Raw genomic sequence first — 23,302 nt, forward strand, 5'->3', positions numbered from 1 at the left:
TCAAATGCCCCAAATAGCCAGGCTGGGCCAGGCCAAAGGCAGAAGCCCAGAACTCTAGGTGTCTCATACATGTGGCAGTGCCCAAGCACTTGAGCCATCATCCGCTGCCCTCCAGGATGTATTAGCAGGAAACTAGAAGTGGAGTAGCTGCCAGGACTGGAACCAGCACTCCCATGTGGGATGCAGGTGCCTGAAGTTGTGCCTTAACCTGCTGTACCACGTTGTCTGTCTCTGCAGTTATATTTATGGATTTGTTTTTGTTCCACTTCTTTCCTTAGCTCTGCCTATCACTTCCTATTATTTGCCATCCTGTCCTAGAACACTTGCTGTTTTTTTGTGTTTTTGTGTAATAACAGTGATTATTCTGCCTTTTTTTCCCATTTCCTTCCTTTCTTTTTTTTATACAGTTACTCTCTCCTCCACCCCCTATACCTGCAGGTTCTGTATCTTCAGGTTCCAAATCCACAGATTGAAAGTATTTTGGGCAAAAATTATATCTATACTGAAAGTATACAGATTTCTCTCTCTCTCTTTTTTTCTGCCATTATTCCCTAAAGAATAAAATATAGCAACAATTTACATAGCATTTTTTTCTTTTTTTTACGTAACATTTACATGGTATAAGGTATTATAAGTAATTCAGGCATAATTTAATATATACAGGGACTGGCTCTGTGGCGTAGCGGGTAAAGTTGCTGCCTGCACTGCCAGCATCCCTTATGGGCACTGGTTCAAGACCCGGCTACTCCACTTCTGATCCAACTCTCTCTATGGCCTGGGAAAGCAGTAGAAGATGGCCCTTCATGGGAGAACTGGAGGAAGCACCTCTCTCTCTCTCTCTCTCTCTCTCTCTCTCTCTCTCTTTCTCTTTCTGCCTCTCTGTAAGTCTGCCTTTCAAATAAAATAAATAAATCTTAAATGAGGCTCTGCAGACATTACAGGCAAATACTACTCTTTTACTTATGGGACTTGAGCATTCAGAGATTTTAGTACCCTGGAGGTCATAGAACCACCCTCTGAGGGAACAGCGACATTATCTTAGCAGAGTTTGTGGCTAAAATTTCTCTGATTGCTCATTCTTTGATGTAGGGTTGCTTTTCTTAGACCAGCTGGTTTTACAATATTTGTATAAGAAAAATGAACCAGCCAGAGCCTTGTGGAGACCTGCTAGAGTTTGAGTTCATTTAGCCAAGTTTTCTAGTCAATGGGGTTCTGCAGCTCTGGATTCTTTCATAATCTAGAGTATCTCTTCTTTCCAATTACCGTAGAGATAACACTGCTTCCTGAAAACCTAGAAGAATATTTTATTTGCATTTTTATCTCTCACTCACTTAGTGAACAAGAAATTCCGTTGCTTGCTTCTGCTTAAAATTAGATTGTGGAGGCCAATTTTGTGGCACAGTGGGTTAAGCCTCTGCCTGAAATGCTGGCATCCCATATAGGCTTCAGTTCAGGTTCTGGCTGCTCCACTGGTAACATCCCTGGGAAAGTAGCAGACGATGGCCCAGGTGTTTGGGCTCCTGCTACCCATATAGGAGACCAGAGAAAGCTCTTTGTTCCCAGCTTCTGCCCAACACAGCTCAGCTCCAGCCATCATAGCCTTTTGGAAAGTGACCCAGTGATGGCTGTCTCTTCCTCTCTGTCTGTAACTGCTTTTCAAATAAATAAATAAATAAATAAATCTTAAAAAATAATATTAATTTTTTTTAAAAATGAGGTTTTGTTACAGCAGAGACTCGGGTTCTATATTTAGGAAGCAATTGTTGGGGCTGAATCTGTGGTGCAGTGTGTTAAAGCCCTGGCCTGTGGTGCTGGCATCCCTTATGAGTGCTGGTTCATGTCCCAGCTGCTCCACTTCCTATCCAGCTCCCTGTAATGTACCTGGGAAGGCAGTGGAAAATTACCCAAGTCCTTGGGCTCCTGCACCCAAGTTGGAGACCCGGAAGAAGCTCTTGGCTCCTGACTTCTGATCGGCTTAGCTCAAGTTGTTGTGGCCATCTGGGGACTGAGCCAGTGGATGGAAGACCTCTCTCTCCCTTTCTCTCTCTCTCTCTGTCTTAAAAAAAAAAAAAAAGGAAGCAATTGTTTTTAGTAAAACCTACAGTGGCAGTATTCTCTCTGCTTTATGACTTGGGGGCTTCAGCTATCTACTGGTTCTCTGAAAATGAATCTTTGTTTCCTGTTCTTGGTGCCTTTTGATAATTTATGGGAGGAGAAGGAAGTGCTGACTTTCACCATTTACAAATTGGGAGACTTCCTTCTGAAGTTTTATTAATGTTTAATATCGCTCCCCGCCTCCGTGGAGGAGCGGCACCGGACGCTGTTCTCTTTCCTCCGTCCTCCCCGGCTTTCATGGAGGAGCGGCACCGGCAAGCTCTCCGATCGACTCTCTCAGGGAGGCACGGCGGCCGCACATGTTGTCTCTCTCCCCCTTTTAAGGGGTTGGGTCAGGAATCAGCTAATTAGCGAAGCAGCTGTGTAAGATTTGTTTACTCTCTCTAAGCGCCATATGATGGGAGATCAGATGCATAGAGTTAGTCTTAATAGTCTCAGTGGTCTAGTCTAGTCTCGGTAGTCGCAGTACTTATTTCGCCATGTTGCGGGTGACAGACCCTGCTCCCCACAGTTTAAAGTGGAAAACTTGGAGATTCTGAATTTTATATTTTTTAAAAGAAATTATTCATTTGAAATGGCTACAATGGCTGAGGCTGGACCAGGCCAAAGCCAGGAGCCAGGAACTCCATCCTGGTCTCCTGCATGGGTGTCAGGGGCCCATTTTCTGCTGCTTTCCCAGGCACATTAGCTGGATTGGAAGCAGAGTAGGCAGCGCTTGAACTGGTGCTCCAATAGAGGATGCCAGTGTCACTGGTGGTGACCTACCCTACTGTGCCACAGTGCTGGCCCTGAGATTGTGAATTTTAAAAAATTTTTGCTTGAGGGGCAGAGAGAGAAAGAATGAGAGAGAGAGGGAGAAGAGAGAGTGAGCGAGCATGAATGAGAGAGAAGGAGAGCACACACGTGAGAGCATTCTTGTTTGCTGTCCCACTCCTCAGATGCCTTCAGTGGCTGAGGCTGGGCTGTGGCTGAGCTACGATCCAGGAGCTCAATCCACATCTCCCAAGTAGGTGGTTCCTACTTCCTTGATCTCCATTGGTGGGAAACAGGATGGGGCTGAAGCCAGGAATTGACCCCAGGCACTCTGATGTGGTCTGTGGCATCTTAACTGGTATCATAGTAATTAGGCTAACTGCCTGCCCTCAGCACTTTCTTTAATGGCATGGCTCCTTGCTTTTGAAACGTATCAACTTAAGAATTGCTCTTTTTAGGTCTGTGTTGATAGCTCTTGATGTAAGATCAGAAGTTTTAGAAGACTTGCATGTTGAAATTACTTTTTTTTTTTTTTTTTGACAGGCAGAGTTAGACAGTGAGAGAGAGAGACAGAGAGAAAGGTCTTCCTTCCGTTGGTTCAGCCCCCAAATGGCCATTACAGCTGGTGCGCTGCGCCGATCCGAAGCCAGGAGCCAGGTGCTTCTTCCTGGTCTCCCATGCGGATGCAGGGGCCAAGCACTTCGGCCATCCTCCACTGCCTTCCTGGGCCACAGCAGAGAGTTGGACTGGAAGAGGAGCAACTGGGACTAGAACCCTGGGTGCCGGTGCTGCAGGCAGAGGACTAGCCTCGTGAGCCATGGCGCTGGCCCATGAAATTACATTTTATTATTAATAACTTGTCAGGACTCACATTCTCAGTCTTAGCCTCTCTGTAGTTAATAGTAGGCAAAACAGAATGCTTTACATTTTGAAAGGGAAGTAGAGAAAAGTTGAAATATACATGCTGCTGTTTTCCTCTTCAAGTAGCTCTTCTTTGTTTGTTTTTGGCAGGTAGCTGTAGTTTTAATGTTAAGGATACCTGAAGTGGAGAAATTATTCAGGTATTTGGGAGAAATGGAAGTATTAATTGTGCCCCCTTGGAAGAAAGTGGCATTATTTGAAAACTTAAAAATATATTTGCTTAATTATAGCTATTTGTCTCCATACAGTGCACACAGTGGGAAGTTGTTGCAAAGGATCATTAGGGACCAGGCAAAATAATGTGTTACATGGGAATATTCAGTAAGGAGAACCCTGAGTATTTTTAAAAACTATTTATTTGAGGGGCTAGAGAGAGAGCGAGCGAGAGAGCGTGTAAGCGATAGACAGGTAGAGATATCTCATCTGCTGTTTACTGGGGCTGAGCCAGGCTGAAGCTGGAATCTAGGAAATCAATCCAGGTCTCCCACCTGTGGTGGGACTTGTCATCACTTGATGACTCCTAGGGTCTGCATTAGCAGGCACCTGGAATCCCAAGTGGAACTGGGACTCAAACCCAGGCACTCTGATATGAGATGTAGACATCACAAGTAGCATCTTTTTTTTTTTTCTTTTAAAGATTTATTTATTTGAAAGTAGAATGCCAGAGAGAGAGCAGTAGAGATGGAGAGACAAGAAGGAGGGAGAGAGAGAGAATCTTCCATTCACTGGTTCACCCCCCAAGTGGCCACAACAGCCAGGATCTGGCCATGCCACAGCCCAGAGCCAGAAACTCCATCTGGGTCTCCTACATGGGTGGCAGGAACTCAAGTACTTGAGCCATCATCTGCTGCTTCCCAGGCACATTAGCGGGGAGCTGGATTTGATGTGGAGTTGCTGGGACTCAAACCAGGCACTGTGATGTGGGATGCAGGTGTCCCAAGTGACAGTGTAACCCTCTGCACTGCAACACCTGCCTCTCGAGCAGCATCTTAACTATTAGGCCACTGCCTGCCCCAATACCATTTTAATGCTATTGACTTTTATTTACCAACGGTAGCACTTTAGCTTAACAAATAAAATGTTGACACTTTGACGTTTTTCTCTTATTCAATAGGTTTAACTTGCCAGCATGTGAGTCATGCTGTCAGTGTGAATCATGTGAAGCGGGCAGTGGCTGAGAATCTGTGGTCAGTTTGCTCAGAATGTTTGAAAGAAAGGAGATTCTTTGACGGACAGCCGGTACTTCCTTCTGATATTTGGTTGTGCCTCAAGTGTGGTTTTCAGGTAAGAAAAGTGTTACTTATGGGTGAGTTTGTCTTGAATATTTTCTTAAGTGCTTCCTGTGATTTGGGCTATTAGTCACATGTGCAACTTAAGATAAATTTATTCCATAATTAGCTTGAAATTCCCCAAGAATGAACTTAGCAAGGTTTCAGGTAAAGCAACAAGTATGCTATGTCCAGAAAGTAATTGTGTGTGGTTTATAATTACTTTGAAAGAGAGTCCAATCTACTTGTAGTAGTTCCCATATATGGACCTATCTTTGCCTTGTGAATTTGCTTAGAAAATGGATCTACCTTTCAGGTTCATTTTTGTTCTCTATCAAAAAGAAGTATTTTGCTTTTTTTCTGCAAAATTATCTTTTTTTTTTTAAGATTTTCATTTATTTACTTGAGAAGTAGAGTTACAGACAGAGGGAAAGATAGAGGAAAAGGTCTTCTATCAGCTGGTTCACTCCCCAAATGGCTGCAATAGCTGGAGCTGAGCAGATCTGAAACCAGGATGCAGGAGCTTCTTCTGGATCTCCTGTGTGGGTTCCAGGACCCAAACACGTGGGCCATCTTCTACTGTTTTCCCAGGCCACAAGCAGAGAGCTGGATCAGAATAGGAGCAGCCAGGATGTTAACTGGCGCCTATATGGGTTGCTGGTGCCATTGGTGGAGGCTTAGCTTACTACGCCAGAGTGTTGGCCCCAATAATTTACCTTAAATCCCAAAAGTTATTGATGTCTAGAGAAAAGGAGTTTCCTCTTGAAATTAGAAGTGTGTGTGTGTGTGTGTGTGTTTAAATAAGAGGAGTATACACGGAGGATCTCTGTGATACCCCAGAAGAAAGAAAGGGTCATCAAAGAAGACACTCTTCTCAGAAGGGAGAAGAGAACATCTACTTTGTTTATGGCCGTATCCAAATACCGACGGAGTCTATGGCCACAAAAGGCTTCCATAGCCTAGACAGCCCATGACAAGAGCCTCAGATGATCACTGACATCATAAAAAAGTGTTAATTGTTAAAGGAACAACAGTAGACACTGTGCACTTACTCCCCAGGTAGGACCTCTGTCCTTATTGAACTGTAATATAAGAACCGACTGCAAATTCTCTCCCCAAACTGTACTCTTTATGTTGTGTGTGGGTGTGGGGGCAAGTTGTTGAATTCTGTGATTAGCATAGAGTTGGTCCTCTATATATAAAGTCATACTAAAAATAATCCACAATGAAGAAGGAGATGGGAGAGAAAATGGGAGGTGGGATGAGAGTAGGGGGGAGGGGGATATGGGGGAAAGAACCACTATATTCCTCAAGTTGTATCTACGTAAAAATGCATTCATTAAATAAAAATTTAAAAAATAAATAAGAGGACTAAATCTCTGTTATCTGAGATAGAAATTCAGTGGTAGGGCCACTCCAGCGCTAGTAAACTGTAGCGAGTAAACATTCAAAATTGAGTTTTCTTACATTTTTCTGCTGCGCTTTCCTCAGCTTCTTGGTTTTCAGAATGGCTAGGAATGCTTCGGGCATTGTTTGTTACACAGCAACCCATATAGCTGATAAAAGAGGGGAAAGAGGATGCCCCCTTGCTTGTGTTCCTTTTAAAAATATGTGAAACTTCCCCAAAAATATGCAGTAGACTTGACTTTTCCCCATGTCACATTAACCAGAATTGTATTTCATTATCTACTGAGGAAAACCGGCGTGCTTGGCCTGTGTCTCACTTGTTCTCCATGGGTTGGGGATGGAGGTGTTCACAGGTTGGGAAAATGTGCATTTAGGGGAGAGGCACTACTGGCCTACCAGGCTGCTTCTTGTCCCACACATGCATGTTTTTAAGTGATAGAGAAATTACCTTTGTGCATAACTGGCTCAGGAAAATACTGTATCACAAAAAGCAAGTTAGATTTTTTGCAGGAGCTTAAATTTATTGAGATAAATCTAATGCTATATTGCTTTCTGAAACTTTCCTCTCACTTGGAATTAATAACAAAACATTTTCAGTGTAAGTTGAGTATGCTTTAAGTTTTCATTAACCTTATATGTAAATCATACAAATAGCATTCTCCTCATCATCAGGGCTGTGGTAAAAACTCGGAAAGCCAGCATTCTCTGAAGCACTTCAAGAGTTCTGGACCAGAGCCTCATTGCATTGTAATTAGTCTGAGCACATGGATTATATGGTAAGTTAAATAGTTTTGCTGCTTCTGTCTATCCCAAGAAAAATAGGTTTCTTGAGCTTTACAAGATGAACTATTGAAAGATGTTCTACCAGTTTATGCTTTTTTTAGCTTAAACATGATCTGTGAAATAATTTAAGAAAATCAGCATTACCCGTGAGTACAAAATCTAAATTAGAGGGAAAAAATTGTTATTTCCTTACTTTTCTCTAAGTTTTTTTAACTGTAAAGAAAATTCTTTTTAGGGTTTATGTAATGAACTTGCTAATTCCAGAGTTCTAGAGAAGGAAGGTACAGTAAGAAGTCAAGTGGTTTGGTGCTTCTCTGAAGGGGGATGGGAAAGCCTGGCGATTAGTAGTTGGTGTAACCTTCTGTGGTGATTCCTGCTACTTAACTGCTGATTGGGAGCGTAATCCAGTTCCTTATGTGGAGGAAGGAAACTGAGTATCATTTACTTTTGTATTATTACAATGTAAAAATGCAGCTTCTAACATCTTTCAGTGCCCTAGGTTCCTATTAGTATACTGCATTATTTCAATTATGTAAGTGAACGCTGTATTGAAATGATTTTTCAGTATTTTACACCAATAATTTTCTCTTGAAAAAAGATCTGTTTGTTTGAAATACAGGGAGAGACAGACAGATGTATCTTCCATTTGCTGGTTCACTGCTGAAGTGGCCAGAACTTCAAAGGCTGGGTCGGGCCAAAGGCTGAAACTCCATCCGGGTCTCCCACATGGGTGGCAGGAGCTCAAGTAGTTGGGTCATCCTCCACTGCTTTCCCAGGCACTGGATTGGGAATGGAACAGCCAGAACCTGAATTGGAGCTCTGATATGGGATTCTGGCATCGCAGGCGGTGGTTTAACTCACTGTGCTACAACAATAATTTTCTAAGTGGAATCTGTAGACTTCTAGGGTTCCTTGAATGAATTATCAGGAGTCTTTTAGTTTTCTTTCTTTTTTTTTTTTTAAAGATTGATTTATTTTTTTGAAAGGCAGAGTTAGAAAGAGAGAGAGAGAGAGAGCGAGCGATCTTCCATCTGCTGGTTTACCCCCAAGATGATTCAAACATGGCCAGGCCATGACTATGCCAAAACCAGGAGCTTTATCTGAATATCCCATGTGGATGCAGGGGCTCAAGCACTTGGACCACCTTTTGCTGCTTTCCCAGGCACATTAGCAGGAAGCTGGATAGGGGGCAGAGCAGCTGGAACTGGCACCCATATGCGATGCAGGCATTGTAAGCTGCAGCTTAACCCACTTTACTACAATGTTGCCCCCCTAGGTTTTTTTCAGACAAAACTATTTTAACTTTGTGTTTTTATTTCAGAATTCTAAAATTAACAACAGGATATTTTGATTCATAGGAGAGATCATCATTGTGTAATTTAATACAGTCATAGGGATTGGCTGTTTGCTGCATTTGTGTTTTTTATTATTGCTGTTATTGGCCCCAAATAGCAGTATTGGGGGGAATGAAGTGAGAACAGAGGGGACTTAGTATGTTGATGATGCCTCGGAGCCCAGAGAGTGGGAGGTAATACCCTTGTGTGGCTCTCAGTTTTTAGAGTGCTTCAGAATCATCAGGAAGGCTTGTTAAGGCAGATTGCTGAGTTCCAGGCCTAGAAATTCCTGTATAGTAGTCCTGGGGCAGGCCTGAGAATTTGCTTGCCTAACTAGTTGCTAGTTGCTGCCATTGCTGCTGCTCTGGGAATCACAGTCTGAGAAAAAGGTAGCAAGAGAAGTGTGTGTACTAGTGAGTAAACCTCATTGAGGGTAGTTTTCTGAAATGGAATGTGCTTTGGAAGATCTCTTTCCTACTTTCCTACCTCCAGAGAAGCCCCAAACAAAATGAAACAGCTGTGTCTGCCCCAGCTCTCAGTGACACTTTCATCCTTAGTAATCAAACCAAGAAGCCCAACAGGTATAAAGAGGGAAAGCCCTTTCATCTCTGTTTTTTTACAAAAATAAACAAAATGGTACTCCTCTGTACCTGTCACCAAGCTTTGGACATTAGCAACTCGCAAGTCTTGTTTCATCTAGACCAGAATTTCTCAAATTCAGCACGGTTGGAATTTGGACTAATTCTTTGTTGTGATAGATTCTTTCTTGTGCTGTCATTTACACGTTAGGGTGTCTGGCAGCTTCCCATTAGCAACCAATAGACAACCAAAAATGTCTCCAAACATTGAAAGATGTTCTTTGGGGGCAGAAAAATCACTCTTGTTGAGATTCGCTGACGTGTCTTCACTCACTTCTCTCTTCCCATGGCAGTTATTTTGATACTGACCTCTCCCTCAAGTTTTGTATCTGATTCCTTATTGTTTCTACCTAAAAATGAACATGTCCGCATCTCCATATGCATTGCTGCTGTGCTGAACTGTTTCTGTTCCCGGTGCCCTCCAGTCCAGTGTGTCATTCAGGGTGATGCTTTTAAAATGTACATTGGATCACATCACTATCCTGCTGAAACCCCCTCCAAAGCTTCCAGTAAATTCAAGATCAGTTTCAGACCTTCATTTGAGCTGTAAGGCTCTGTGAGAATTACCCCACTTGTTTCTCTACCTAGCACCGTCCCCTTTACATTCCTTCCCATGTAATTTCAAGAAATCATTAAAGGCCAGCTTTATTATTAATGTGCAAAATGACTGCAGGTGCTTTCATAATACTTTCTTAAATTTTACATTTTTTCAGGTGTTACGAGTGTGATGAAAAGCTATCAACACATTGTAATAAGAAAGTTTTGGCTCAGATTGTTGATTTTCTCCAGAAACATGTTTCTAAAACACAAACAAGTAAGTTAAATGATTGCTGAAGAAATTTGCATTAAAATATGGCATTTCACGTTTCATATAAAAAGTTCATAAATTCATAACTAAAATTTTACTGTTAACATTTCAGTCTGTAACTTGCATAAGGATCTTATGCATGTCATGCATTATTAGGTGCAATCTTAGGATATTATCTTGTGCATTTAGGTAACTCATCTAAGAAGCTGAAGTATGTAGTGACTAAATTGTGGGTTTTGAGGTCAGACAGTCCTGAGTTTGAATTTAGGCTCCCCCACTTCCTGGCCAGATGGTTCTTACTCCTTTTTTACTTAATTACAAAAATTAGGCCAGTAATCCTAGCTTGTGGGATTTTTGTGAGGTTCAGAGATGGTATTTTCTAAAGATTTAGAAATGATATAAAACTACTGGCATAGTGCCTGGCACATAGCCATTATTGTTTGTGGTATGATTTCAGTGCATTTCTGACACAAGTCTCTGGAGTTAGGCTGGACTTCATAGTTAAGGGCTCAGTTGCACACATGACTGCTGTCACTTCAGATACCAGCCACAAACTGGAGGGTTCTTAGAACAGCACATTTCAACTAACCAGCTACATCTGGGGGTCCTCTTCTAGTTTGCAATTCAACAAAAAGATTCAGAGAACTCCGGAAAGTATTATACTTGTAATTATAGTTTTATTACAGCGTAAAGGATATAAAGTAGGACCAGTCCAAACAGGAGATCCTTAAAGGTACAGGAGAATCCCAAATGTGTGTCCAATACAAAGGGAGTGAGACCTCCTCTCACCACCCCCCAAAAAAAAAAAGCCACTTACATCCACATCATTGTGTGACAATATGCACAGATGTTGTTAACCAGGAAAGTTCACCTGAGCATTGATGTTGAAAATTTGTATTGGAGTTTCATTTATGTAAGTATGTTTGAAAGGGAGAGGCAGACAGAGGGATAGAGATCTTCCATCCTCTGGTTCAATCCCCAAAACATCTACAACAACAAGGGCTGGGCCGGGCTGAAGAGATACAGACAGAAGAGATCTCCCATCCACTGGCTCAGTCACCAAAAACGTGTGCAACAGCCAGGGCTGGGCCAGGACAAAGCCAGGGCACCTAGGATTCAATGGGGTCTCCCAAGTATGTGGCAGCCATCGAAGCCATTCGATGGCTGCTCTAAAGAAAGAACCAGGGCAGTGTGACAATGAAAGACATTTAATAGACATCAGGAACTGAAGTTTCCATTAATGCTGTCCCTGAAAACTGCACTTGGCCTTCATTTTGTTGTTGCCATAATAAGATATGCAGAGATATAGTGTGACGAGTGATGGAAGTACTATTGGGGAAATTCTTTTCTTGGTATTTTTTACCTTATAGTTTCCCTGAGGTTAAGGACAGAGCCAGTGTGATTTCCATTCAGTGTCACAGAGTTTTTGAATGTTTATTGAAAGATGGTGGGCAGGGAGCTTGGAATGGTGTAGGAAGGGCATGGGCTTTGAGTCAGGGCTGTGACACTCACATCTAACGCCCTCAATCACTGGCTGTGGGACCACAGATGAAACCCAGTTCACTGAGCCCCGTTTTTCCTCAGAACTTTCTGTGTCTTCCCTCTAGTGCTTTCAGGAATAGAAATTGATGAGGCAGTCTCTACCCTCAAGAGGCTTAACTTCAGAAAGGAGGTGTGTGATAAAAAGTAATGATAAAACCAGCAGCATAAGGTTTCTGTTTTAATTAATGTTCAAAGCCCCTCAGATATTCGAAGAACTATGTAATAATCTGTTGAGAGGAACTGTAAAGGAAAGGAATCATGGGTGATCAGGCTTTCAAGCCGACCCTAAGAGGAGGGACTTTGGCCAGATGGAGATAACAGGAGTAATCATCTCGGGTGGCTGGGAGCACTGCTGGAAACCTTAATTGTGTTGCGGCACCCTGAGCAGCACCTGGAATGATGGGAAATGGGCTCTTGAGGCAGTTTGAGGACGAGTAGAGCCTTCAAAGTTAGGGAGAGAGAGAGACAGAGATTTGAGTTCATGGTTTCCACACGTTCTGGGGCAAAATGTCCTTACCTTTGTGGGTCAAGATACAGAATCTTTCAGGCAAGTTTGATTTAAAATTAAATCCCTTTGCATTTTAGATGTACATTTTTTGGGGGGCGGGGGGGGGGCATTAGTAATCTGCCATAGTCTGATAGATGCGATTTTGTAGTTACTTTAAATGATAATTGTGAAGACTACAGAAATGTAAAAATGCCTATAAATAGCAATGAAAAAGTAATATGAAACTATATATATTGTGTTTGGGTGGAAGAATAATACAAATAAGTAAAAAGAACTACTGAGAAGAAAACTTGTACCTGTTTAATAGACCTTGAACATATTTTAAAGTTACACAGTGCCTGGGTGAATTTCATTTCTGTTACATTTGATATGGTTTGTCTACACAGAGAATCAAGGCTAGTGCCCCTACCTGTAAACAGCTCAGCCAACTTCCAACTTTCAGTCTTAGTGCCTTTTTAGACTCTTAAATTATTGAGCATTCAAGGAGCTTTGGTTATGTAGGGTGGGTATGTCACTATTTATCATATGAGAAATTAAAACTAATAAATATTTACTGAAAAAAGGTAAATTCCTGACATGTTAACACAATACCTTGTTTTTTAGGAAATATAATTATTTTTGAAAACAAAAGAAGCTTAATGAGTGGCATTATTTTACATCTTTAGAAATCCCTGTAATATCTGGCTTAGCAGGAAACAACTGAATTCTTATTTCTGCTTTTGCATTCAGTCTGTTGTGCACACATGTTCTACAAGCCTCTGGAAGACTGCATTGTATAATTGAGAGTGAATGCAAGTAAAAAAAGCAAATAACATCTTAGGTTTATTTTGAAAATACTTTTTGATCTTAAAAGCCCCTGAAAAGAGGAAGATGTTTTTAGTCCCACTTGAGAAGAATGGCTGAACTAGCACAAAGCTCCTCAGATTCGAAGAACTATGTAATAGTCGGTTGAGAGAAACTGTAAAGGAGAGGAATCATTGAAGATCAGGCTTTCATTTTCTGTCTTCAGCCTTGCTTATCCATTGAAACTCAGCTCAGGCCGGCGCCGTGGCTCAATAGGCTAATCCTCCACCTTGCGGCGCCGGCACACCGGGTTCTAGTCCCGGTCAGGGCGCCGGATTCTGTCCCGGTTGCCCCTCTTCCAGGCCAGCTCTCTGCTATGGCCAGGGAGTGCAGTGGAGGATGGCCCAGGTGCTTGGGCCCTGCACCCCATGGGAGACCAGGAAAAGCACCTGGATCCTGGCTCCTGCCATCGGATCAGCGCGGTGCGCCGGCTGCAGCGGCGGCCATTGGAGGGTGAACCAACGGCAAAGGAAGACCTTTCTCTCTGTGTCTCTCTCTCACTGTCCACTCTGCCTGTCAAAAATAAAAAAATAATAAAAAAAAAAAAAAAAAAAAAACTCAGCTCAAATCCTATTACTAGGATGCTGGCCTAGTCTTTTTTGTTTTCTCTAGCCCGCGGTGTCTATGCAGCACAATTTAGGATCTCATATATACTGTTTAGTGGTGGTTAGCTTTCATGTTTGCATATATCTTATGTTCTCAAAATAGTATGTTCCTTGAGGACAGGAATCTGGCTTACATTCTTTTTGATTCTCATGTGTGTGGGTAAGAAATACTTGGTGAATTAAACTGAAATAGAATGTAAACAGGTTTTTTTTTTTAAAGATTTATTTATTTGAAAGACAGAGTTACAGAGAGAGTGGTCTTCCATCTGATGGTTCACTCCCCAGATGGCCGCAATGGCTGGAGCTGAGCTGATCCAAAGCCAGGAGCCAGGAGCTTTTTCCTGGTCTCCCATGTGGATGCAGGGGCCCAAGGACTTGGGCCATCTTCTTCTGCTTTCCCAGGCCATAGCAGAGAGCTGGAACGGAAAAGGAGCAGCTGGGACTAGAACCGGCGCCCATATGGGATGTCGGCACTTCAGGCCAGGGCTTTAATCTGCTGTGCCACAGTGCCGGCCCTGAATATAACCAGTTTCTATTGATGTCGTTGATAAAGCCATGTATTTTCCCCCAACCCTGAATATTCACATTAAAATTATTTATCATTGTCTTTATATATTTGAGTTTTCACCTTATGCCAATTGATGTATTAGATGTTGGAGATATGGTAGTGAACAAAACAGATCTATTCCCCACTTCTTGTCATTGCTGGCTTTTTGACCTTGGGAAGGATATACTCAGACATTCATCGTAATTGTTGCTTATTTAAATAGTGCCCTGATGGAGCAAGTGAAGGGCATTCTGAGAACACTTTGAAACACTATCTAGCCTAGATGGGTGGAGCTAGGAAGATTCTGTTTTGAGGAATGATCTCCTGAGCCAAGTGCTGAAGGATAGCTAGAAATTATCTAGGCAAAAAGGGAGAAGACTTGTGTTCCAGGCAGAGCAAATAGCTTGTTGATGAGGGAGCTTAATAGGTTTCTGGGAAGTCCATAGAGCTGGAAAATTGTGTTTTGTAGTGTTGAGGGAAGGCTTGAGGTGAGACTCGAAAGATACGTAGGGATAGATATCCAAGGGCCACAAACTGTGGAGTTGTTCTGATTTAAGGTACCACTGTTGAGTTTTAAGAAGATAAGTGGTTGGTGAGTTTTGTATTCTAGCTATATCACTTGACTTGTCTGTAAGGAGGCAGATAGGAATGCCTTTGTATGCTACCTACCCATTCATTGTGTTAACCTCATTTTATCATGTGGCTAAATAAGGATTTCTAAGGCTAGGGGTTAACTGGGAGTTAGTAGATTATGAGAATAAACAGATGAGCTAATTATTTGGTTTCAAGGTAGGGGAATTGTGGGGCAGGAAGCTTTTCCTTTTTACTCTTTAAAGATTAAACTTCTTTTCAGCTGTAGAGATGGCCAAATTACATTAATACTACATGACTAGTTTAGGTAATTGCATTAAGCATTTGAGATGAGCCCCAGTGCAGGTTCCCAGAAGAATGCTTACAGCTGTGCAGATTTCACATCTGATGTTAGGATTTGCTTAAAACAAAAACCAAGTCAAAAAGAGAAAAACTCCTTCCACTGCCCCCAACCTCATACACATAATAAAAAGCTCATACATAATGCAAGACTGAAAAGGGACAAATAAACACTTTTGTGAGGCCCATTCAGAAGTATGGATCACTAAAAAGTAGGCCAAAAAACTTTGATGATAGTGAAAAGAAGGCAAAGCACAGGATTTTTAGGGCAGGGAAACCCTTCTGTGTGATACCCTGATGGTAGATTCATGTCGTTATGCATTTGTCCACATCCATCGAATGCACGCCACCTAGAGTGAACGCTGATGTAAACTATGGACGTTGGATGATAATGACGTGTCAGTGTAGGTTCATCAGTTACAACAAATGAACCATTCAGGTGGGGGATGTTTATCATGGGGGAGGCTGTGTGGATGTGTGGGGGCAAGTGGTAAATGGGAAATCTCTGTAACTTCTGCTGTGAACCTAAAACCTGCTCCAAAAATACTTAAGAAAGTAGGACATGTTCTCCCACAGGCTTATGAGATCTGGTACTTCAGTAGTCTCATAAATGTCCCTGAAGTATTTTACAAATACCTACAGATGACACAGGGATTCCTGGTGAAATAATATTGTTGAATATTGATTTGCTTTTTGTGAGTTAGGCAGCTGATAGACAATCCCAAATTCTTTCTAAAGCCATGAATTTAGCTCATAACTTTAATACTGGTGGGAAGGTGTTTTTTAACAAGATTAAAGAGGACATAAAATATTCTGTTAAAATTCAATTATCAGAGGTGGTAATTGAAGGGAGATAATGCTCTTAAACTATTCTTTCTTATATAAATATACTGAAAAATAAGTTTACATCCTTTTTTACCTCTGGGGGAAAATAAAGCAGCAATTTACAAATATACCTTTGAGTAAAAAAAGATATCAATTTAATATTACTTCAATGAATTCACTCTTGCTTGTCTTCAGTTTTCTCCCTTGATAAGCAATGCTGCATTTGTATATACTTATTCTTCCATTTTTGGGGGTAAGTTTTTGGGATTTCTTGGCCAAATCATAAGCACGTTAACTTTTTTTTTTTTTTAGATTTTATTTATTTATTTGAAAGGTAGAGTTATGGACAGAGAGAGGGAGAGACAGAGAGAAAGGTCTTCCATCCACTGGTTCACTCCCCAAATGGCTACAACGCCTGGGGCTGAGTCGACCTGAAGCCAGGAGCTTTTTTCGGGTCTCCCACGTGTGTGCAAGGGTTCAAGCACTTGGGCGATCTTCCACTGCTTTCCCAGGCCATTCATAGAGAGCTGCTTAGGAAGAGGAGCAACTGGGACATGAACCTGTGCCCATATGGGATTGCCAGCACTGGAGGCACAGGCTTAGCCTATAATGTCACAGCGCCATCCCCACATGTTAAATTTTTATTTTAATTGTTAAGCTGCCCTCCAGAAAAATAATGCAAATGGTATAGTTGACAACAGTGCCCCTTTTTCCATATTAAACTTTGTTTAAGTTTAGTTTTGCCATAGTGAATTTTTAATATTGTTTTAATATTGTTGCCAGGTCTATTAATCTTTTCTATAATGGCTTTTGGTCTTTGGGATTGTACTTTGGAAGTCATTTTGCTCTCCAAGATTACAAAGATATTAACCTAAAATTTTTTTACCCCATTAAGATTTTTTTAAATTATTATTTAATATCCTTACAATGATGTTTAAAAAAATTTTTTTTCCTATTTATTAGAGAGGGAGATACAGTGCCATACACAGAGAACACCCTTTGGAGCTGGGCCAAGGCTGGGGCTGGAGCTGGGAACTCAATCGAGGTCTCCTACTTGGGTGGCCTGAACCCAGTTACTTGAGCCTTCTTTGCTGCTTCCCTCCATCTGCATTGGCAGGAAACTGAAGCCAGGAGCTGAGGACCCTCTAAGATTGGATATGGACATCTAGTGTCTAGGTCATGGCTGCTAGACCACACACCCACTCCTAAAACTAGTTTTTGAAAAAAAATCCGCTTAGATCTTTAAGTATTGACTCACTTTATGGCACAAAAATTTGAGGGAATTCTTAAGACTACTTTTTAGGTTGTCTTAGACATGTTGGTAACGGTTTTTGTTTTGCCTTGCTGATGCTTCAGCCAGTTTTCCCTTTTATAGGACTTGAGATGTGCACAAAACCTATCAGGCTTTCTCAACTAACCAGCTACTCTTTGAGTATTCAGATTTTAGGCTTCAGGATAAACTACAGAGATGGGAAAGAGCTTTAGAAATTAGCTAGAATGCCTGAAGTTCTCTCTTAATGTCCTTTGCATTCTGGATCTATATAAGAGTACTTCAGAAAGTTTGTGAGAAAATACAATTAAAAGATAATGAGCATTTTCCACAAAATTTCTGAAGGGCCCTTGTATTATTTGGTTATGTGAACAAACATCTGACAGTGCTGGTAATTTGGAGAAGTTAAGTCATTCCTCTGAGGAAAATAAACTTGAAATTCAGTGATTACTCTTTCTAATTCTGGGCACCATTTTTTCATAGGTGTGGATAAAAAATTTGTGTAGTTTTTCTTTTTTGATATTGTGATAGCAGCTTTGTTCTTTTAATTATACCAAACTTTAAAACATGCTGAAATTCAGTCAACATATTTGTTTTTGTGTTTATAAAGGAAGAGGGGAGTTCTTAACGTGATTATGACCTAAAATATTTGCAGTCAGATTGGGAAAGCTTTGCTGTTTGTGAAAATGAGATGATTAGAACATTCTTCATTAGAAGTTATAAACTGCTTTATTACTAAAACACACATGCCTGCATGTGTGTCAAATAATCGAGAGACTTATTCTGAAACCTACTTTAAACTGGAATGTTTGATTTATTTATTTTTAAAAAGATTTATTTATTTATCTATTTATTTGAAAATTGGAGTTACACAGAGAGAAGGAGAGGCAGAGAGAGAGAGAGAGGGGCCTTCCATCCTTTGGTTCATTCGCCATTTAGCCTCAACGGCTGAGCTGCACCGATCCGAAGCCAGGAGCCAGGAGCTTTTTCCGGGTCTCCCATGCAAGTGCAGTGGCCCAAGGACTTGGACCATCTTCTACTGCTTTCCCAGACCATAGCAGAGAGCTGGATCAGAAGTGGAGCAGCCAGGACTTGAACTGGTTCCCATATGGGATGCCTGCACTACAGGCAGCAGCTTTACTCGCTATGTCACAGTGCTGGCCCCTTAAACTGGAATCTTAAGCTCTCAGGTTTTAGTTTCATAGTGCATAATGTACAACATATATACTTAGTTTCCAAAAATTTTACTGAGATATTATTATAAATTTAAGTCTTAATGTCTATTCACTATATATTCTTTATATTCCAGTTATAAGTCATCAGCAACTAAGTGTAAACAGTTATAGATAATGGTTCATATAGTACCTAGCACACAATGGACATTTGATAAATCAACTGAATTTAAATGGCAACATTTTCTAAATGTGCTACTTAGTAAAATAAAAAGCTTACACTTTAAGTAAGACACTTAAATAGCTCTTAGAAAATGGTATTCTGTTTTCTAGTTGTCAGATCTGTTTAATATTCCAGGCTAATAGCAGAGCTAATTTTGAATATTTTCTCACAGACTTACATGTGAAAGTCAACAGACAGACCCTTGCCACTTGTGTGAAGTGGCTATTTAGCCATGAAATAAACTATTTTTATTGCCATTGCCCTGCAGATATGTTCTTTCTGGCAGTGCTGTCCATATTTGGTGGCTCTGCATGGAGCGCCAGGTGGTGCTGAAAAGCATCGCACAGTGAAGCGTGGATGTTTCTAGGGCTGACATTTGTTATCCCTTACTGCTGAAGGGAAGGGGAAAATCTGTTTTTCCATATGTTTATGCTTTTTTTTTGCCTGCAGTTTTGTCCAGATGGTCTTATGAACATTGTTTACTTTGGGATGCTATCCCAGATGTTTTGAAAACTGATGGATAAATGTGGTACACAGATACATAAATCATTTGGATATTATGGTTCTAAAAGTGTTATTTATTTTGGTAAGATAAAATAAAATTTATTTCTGAGAATATTTTTCCAAATGAATAATGCGTATCTACTTTAAATATTTATAGTTATTTATAGTTTACTTCTTCAGCCATTCTGTTTTTATGCTAAAAAGCTAAAAAATATTATAGCAATATTTGTTAAGAATTTTGAATAAATACTTTTGAGGAGTCATATTTGTTCAGGGCTGCATAGACTCAAATCTGTAAGAATATTGCACCACTGTCTTTCATAATTCTCATTGTACATAAATCACCGAAGAGAATTTGGGTGGTAAAATGACATTGAATTTAGATCAGAAGATTATCCTTGTGACTTTGGACAAATCCCTTGAAATATCAGAGACTGAGTTTTATAAATGTGAGACAATAGTTAACAACTTACCTGAAAAGATGGAATAATGCTTGGATTTAAATATGCTTTTATTTTAAATCCCTTAAAAATCATTATGATGCTATCTGTTGGCAACAGCAATATGAGAGTCTGAATCAGCCTTCTAGGCTCTAGGTAGAATCTTAGATATAAATTAGAGGCTGACATATTAGCAGTTCAGAAACCCAATGAGAAATAAGAGGTAAATCTGAGAAAAAATACGTAGTGCATACAGGAAATAAGGAGAAGAAAAATAGAGGCAGATAAACAAAGGACATGAAGGAGGGTGGCTTATGAATATGTGGATTTTGACACAAACAACCAGGGCTGGGCCAGGGTGAAGCCTGGAGCCTTTTCCATATCTCCCACGAGGGTGGCAGAGGCCATCTTCCATTGCTTTTCCTAGGCCATTAGCAGGGAACTGGATCGGAAGTAGAGCAGCTGTGACTTGAATGGGCACCCATATAGGATGTCAGCATTGCAGGTGGTAGCTTTACCTGCTGTGCCACAACGTCAGCTCCTTACATTGAACTTATAAATCATCTGCAAGTTATTTTGTATTATATTTAAAGTATTATATTTAAAATGTTCCTTATAATATTTAAAATGAATTTAGGTTAATTGTTCTAGCAATAATGAATAACAACAAAGACATCCCTATTTATATCCTTGACCTTTTGGGAACACTTTTTCAGGGAGACAGTGTTTTAACTTTAAATAGTATATTTAAACTATCAAATGATATTTAATTTTGCCTCTTATTTAGTTATGCTTTCTCTAACTTATAGGTGCAGTTTCTAGGCTCATGAAACTTTGTGAAGAAAAATGTGAAACGAGTGAAATAAAGAAGGGAAGAAAAAGCAGCAATGGATCATCTGTAAAAGGAATTACAAATTTAGGAAATACTTGTTTTTTTAATGCAGTCATTCAGGTAAAAGTCATCAGAAAGATTGGCAAAATGTAGCAGATTGTCCTAATTTATATGGCCATTGGCACACCTGTACACTTTCAGACAACTGCTCAGTGTTCCTGTAGAAATTTCTCTGTTTTTATTTTGCTTATTTACAAGAGTGCTTATCATCACATATACCTTCTTTACATACAGTGCTTCAGAAAGGTCATGTGTATAATATTTTACCAGGGATTTATTAGTAACAGTGACATGTACTGAGTATGAATATGTTCAATTTAAAACTTTTTTTGAAGTAGACATTTTTGGTATCCTGGATGAAATTTGAGAGAGTATTTATTTCATAAAATCAGAGGCATACCATAACCAAATTAGAAAACTTTACATTTCTTTTCTTTAGAACTTGTCACAGACTTATATCCTGACTGAACTTATGAATGAGATGAAAGAAAACGGTACAAAATTCAAGATTTTTCCTTCCTCAGACTCTCAGCTGGTAAGTGTAACTGTCTGGATAATAGCTGTTTTCAGATGAGCTGCTGATATTGCCAAAATCTATCCTACCTGTTTCTGAGAACTATCAACTAGAATGGTAGTCAGAGGACTTTAAGAAAAAATAATAATAATCTGGGGCTTGTGACGTGGTGTAGTAGGTTAAGCCTCCTCTGTAACACCAGCATCCCATATGGGCACTGGTTTGTGTCCTGGCTGCTCCTCTTTGGATCTAGCTCTCTGCTAATGGCCTGGGAAGGCAGTGGAAGATGGCCCAGGTGCTTGGCCCTCTGCAACCTCGTGGGAGACTCAGAGGAAACTCCTGACTTTGCATTGGCCCAGCTCTGGCTCTTGTGGCCATTTGGGGAGTGAAGCAGCAGATGGAAGACCTTTCTCTGTCTCGCCCTCTCTCTGTCTGTAGCTTTGCCTCTCAAATAATATAAATAAATAAATTTTAAAAACAATAATAATAATAATTCAAAAGGATTTTTTTAAAGATTTATTTACTTGAAAGAGTTACACACAGAGAGGAGAGGCAGAGAGAGAGAGGTCTTCCATCTGCTGGTTCACTCCACAATTGGCTGCAACGGTTGGAGCTGTGCCGATCCGAAGCCAGGAGCCAGGAGCTTCTTCTAGGACTCCCATGTGGGTGCAGGAGCCCAAACACTTGGGCCATTTTCCACTGCTTTCCCAGGCCATAGCAGAGAGCTGGACCAGAAGTAGAGCAGCCGGGATTCGAACCGGCACCCATATGGGATGCCGGCACTGGAGATGGCAGCTTTACCCACTACGCCATAGGGCCGGCATTTTGTGGGTGCTGGCTTTGTGGTTTGGTGGTTTAAGCCATCAGCTCCAATGCTAGCATCCCATATCAGAGCATTTGTTCAAGTTCTGGCTGCTCTTTTCTGAGCTAGCTCTCTGGTGAAGAGCCTGAGAAGGAAATGGAGAATGGCTCCAGTACATGGGTCTCTGTCACACACATTGGAGACCTTGATCGAGTTCTGGGCTCCTGCCTGGCCCACTCCCAATTATCACAGCCATTTAGGAAATAAACCAATGAATGGAAGATTTCATTCTTCCTGTTTCTTCCTCTCTCTCTGTCACTTTGCCTTTCAAATACACAAATCATTTTTTAAAAACCATTTTGTGAAATGCTCAGATTTTAAATTTCTGAAATCATAACTTTAAGATATGCTTATAGTTCAAACATGCCATGAATCAAACAGTACAAAGATATTGAAGCACTTTGAAAACAAACACACTGAGAAAAACAAAGAGTTTGACTTTTGTTGTGTAAAGTGCTTGGGACTTCTGTTTTGCAGTTACTGGTTATATTTGTTTAAATTTAGCATTTTTTGTTCTTTTAAAGTGGTTTCAATGGTGTGACTATTTCTACAATAAAATATTTATCTTGAAAGTTAGCATAAATACCATGTATTGCTCAATTTAAGTCTTTGTAGGTGTCCTATAGATAGAATAGGTTAAATTTTTTTTAAAGATTTATTTACTTATTTGAAAGGCAGAGTTACAAAGAGGCAGAGGCAGAGAGAGAGAGAGGTCTTCCATCTGCTGGTTCATTCCCCAAATGGCTGCAGTGGTCAGAGCTGTGCCGATCCCAAGCCAGGAGCCAGGAGCTTCTTTCAGATCTCACACACAGGTGTAGGAGCCCAAGGACTTGAGCCATCTTCTACTGCTTTCCCAGGCCATAGCAGTGAGCTGGATCAGAAGCAGAGCAGCCAGGACACGAACTGGAGCCCATATGGGATGCCAGCACTATAAGTGGCAGCTTTACCCGCTATTCTACAGCACTGGTCCCATAATAGGTTGATTTTAATAGTGAGCATGTAAAAGTTTTCTAAAGCTAATCTGATGATGGATTTTTAAACTAGTGAAAAGGAAGGGAAAACAAAAGCAAAAGCAAAAAGCTGCTGCTGTTATTCAGGAGCTAGTTGGCACCAATAGCTAGAATTCTGTTATTTAAATAATCTCATAGAACACCAACTTCAGATGAGATTCACTGAGATTGTGATAAAATGAGACAGAGCAGGGCTGCTTCATAATTTTTTCTAAACATAAAGAAGGTCACTCTGATATTTAGAAAATCCCAAGCACCCTTTCTTGGTCAAAAGGAAAAATGAGTGACTTTTTTTTTTTTAAGAGATTTATTTTATTTGTTGGAAAGAGTTAGAGAAGTAGAGACAGAGAGACAGAGAGAGATCTTTCTTCCATTCCGCTAGTTCATTCCCTAAATGGCCGCAAAGGCCAGAGCTGAGCCGATCCGAAGCCAGGAGCTTCTTCTGGGTCTTCTTTGGGTGCAGGGGCCCAAGCACTTGGGCCATCTTCTACTGCTTTCCCAGGCCACAGCAGAGAACTGGATCAGAAGAAGAGCAGCTTGGACTGGAACCGGCACCCATATGGGATGCTGGCGCTTCAGGCCAGGGCT

General features: G+C 40.8%; 1 protein-coding gene across 12 annotated transcripts in view; it reads left to right on the forward strand.

Moving 5' to 3' along the window:
- The window catches only part of USP45 (ubiquitin specific peptidase 45), a 67,282-nt gene that overhangs the window by 7,218 nt on the left and 36,762 nt on the right, over positions 1-23,302 (forward strand). For 7 of the 12 annotated variants that reach the window (XM_008263309.5, XM_051854465.3, XM_089332829.1 and 4 more), the window contains exons 3-7: positions 4,904-5,073; positions 7,137-7,240; positions 9,933-10,033; positions 20,246-20,388; positions 20,768-20,863. In XM_008263309.5, coding sequence (XP_008261531.1) covers positions 4,904-5,073; positions 7,137-7,240; positions 9,933-10,033; positions 20,246-20,388; positions 20,768-20,863 — 614 coding nt within the window. Of the gene's footprint in view, positions 1-2,998; positions 3,122-4,903; positions 5,074-7,136; positions 7,241-9,932; positions 10,034-18,942; positions 19,079-20,245; positions 20,389-20,767; positions 20,864-23,302 lie in introns of those variants that run through there. The other 5 variants (XM_070073756.2, XM_070073755.1, XM_089332833.1 and 2 more) reach the window with 2 other exon arrangements.

This window comes from Oryctolagus cuniculus, chromosome 5, assembly GCF_051225735.1.
Source record: "Oryctolagus cuniculus isolate XC-2025 breed Fujian yellow rabbit chromosome 5, ASM5122573v1, whole genome shotgun sequence".
Classification (NCBI taxonomy): Eukaryota; Metazoa; Chordata; class Mammalia; order Lagomorpha; family Leporidae; genus Oryctolagus; species Oryctolagus cuniculus.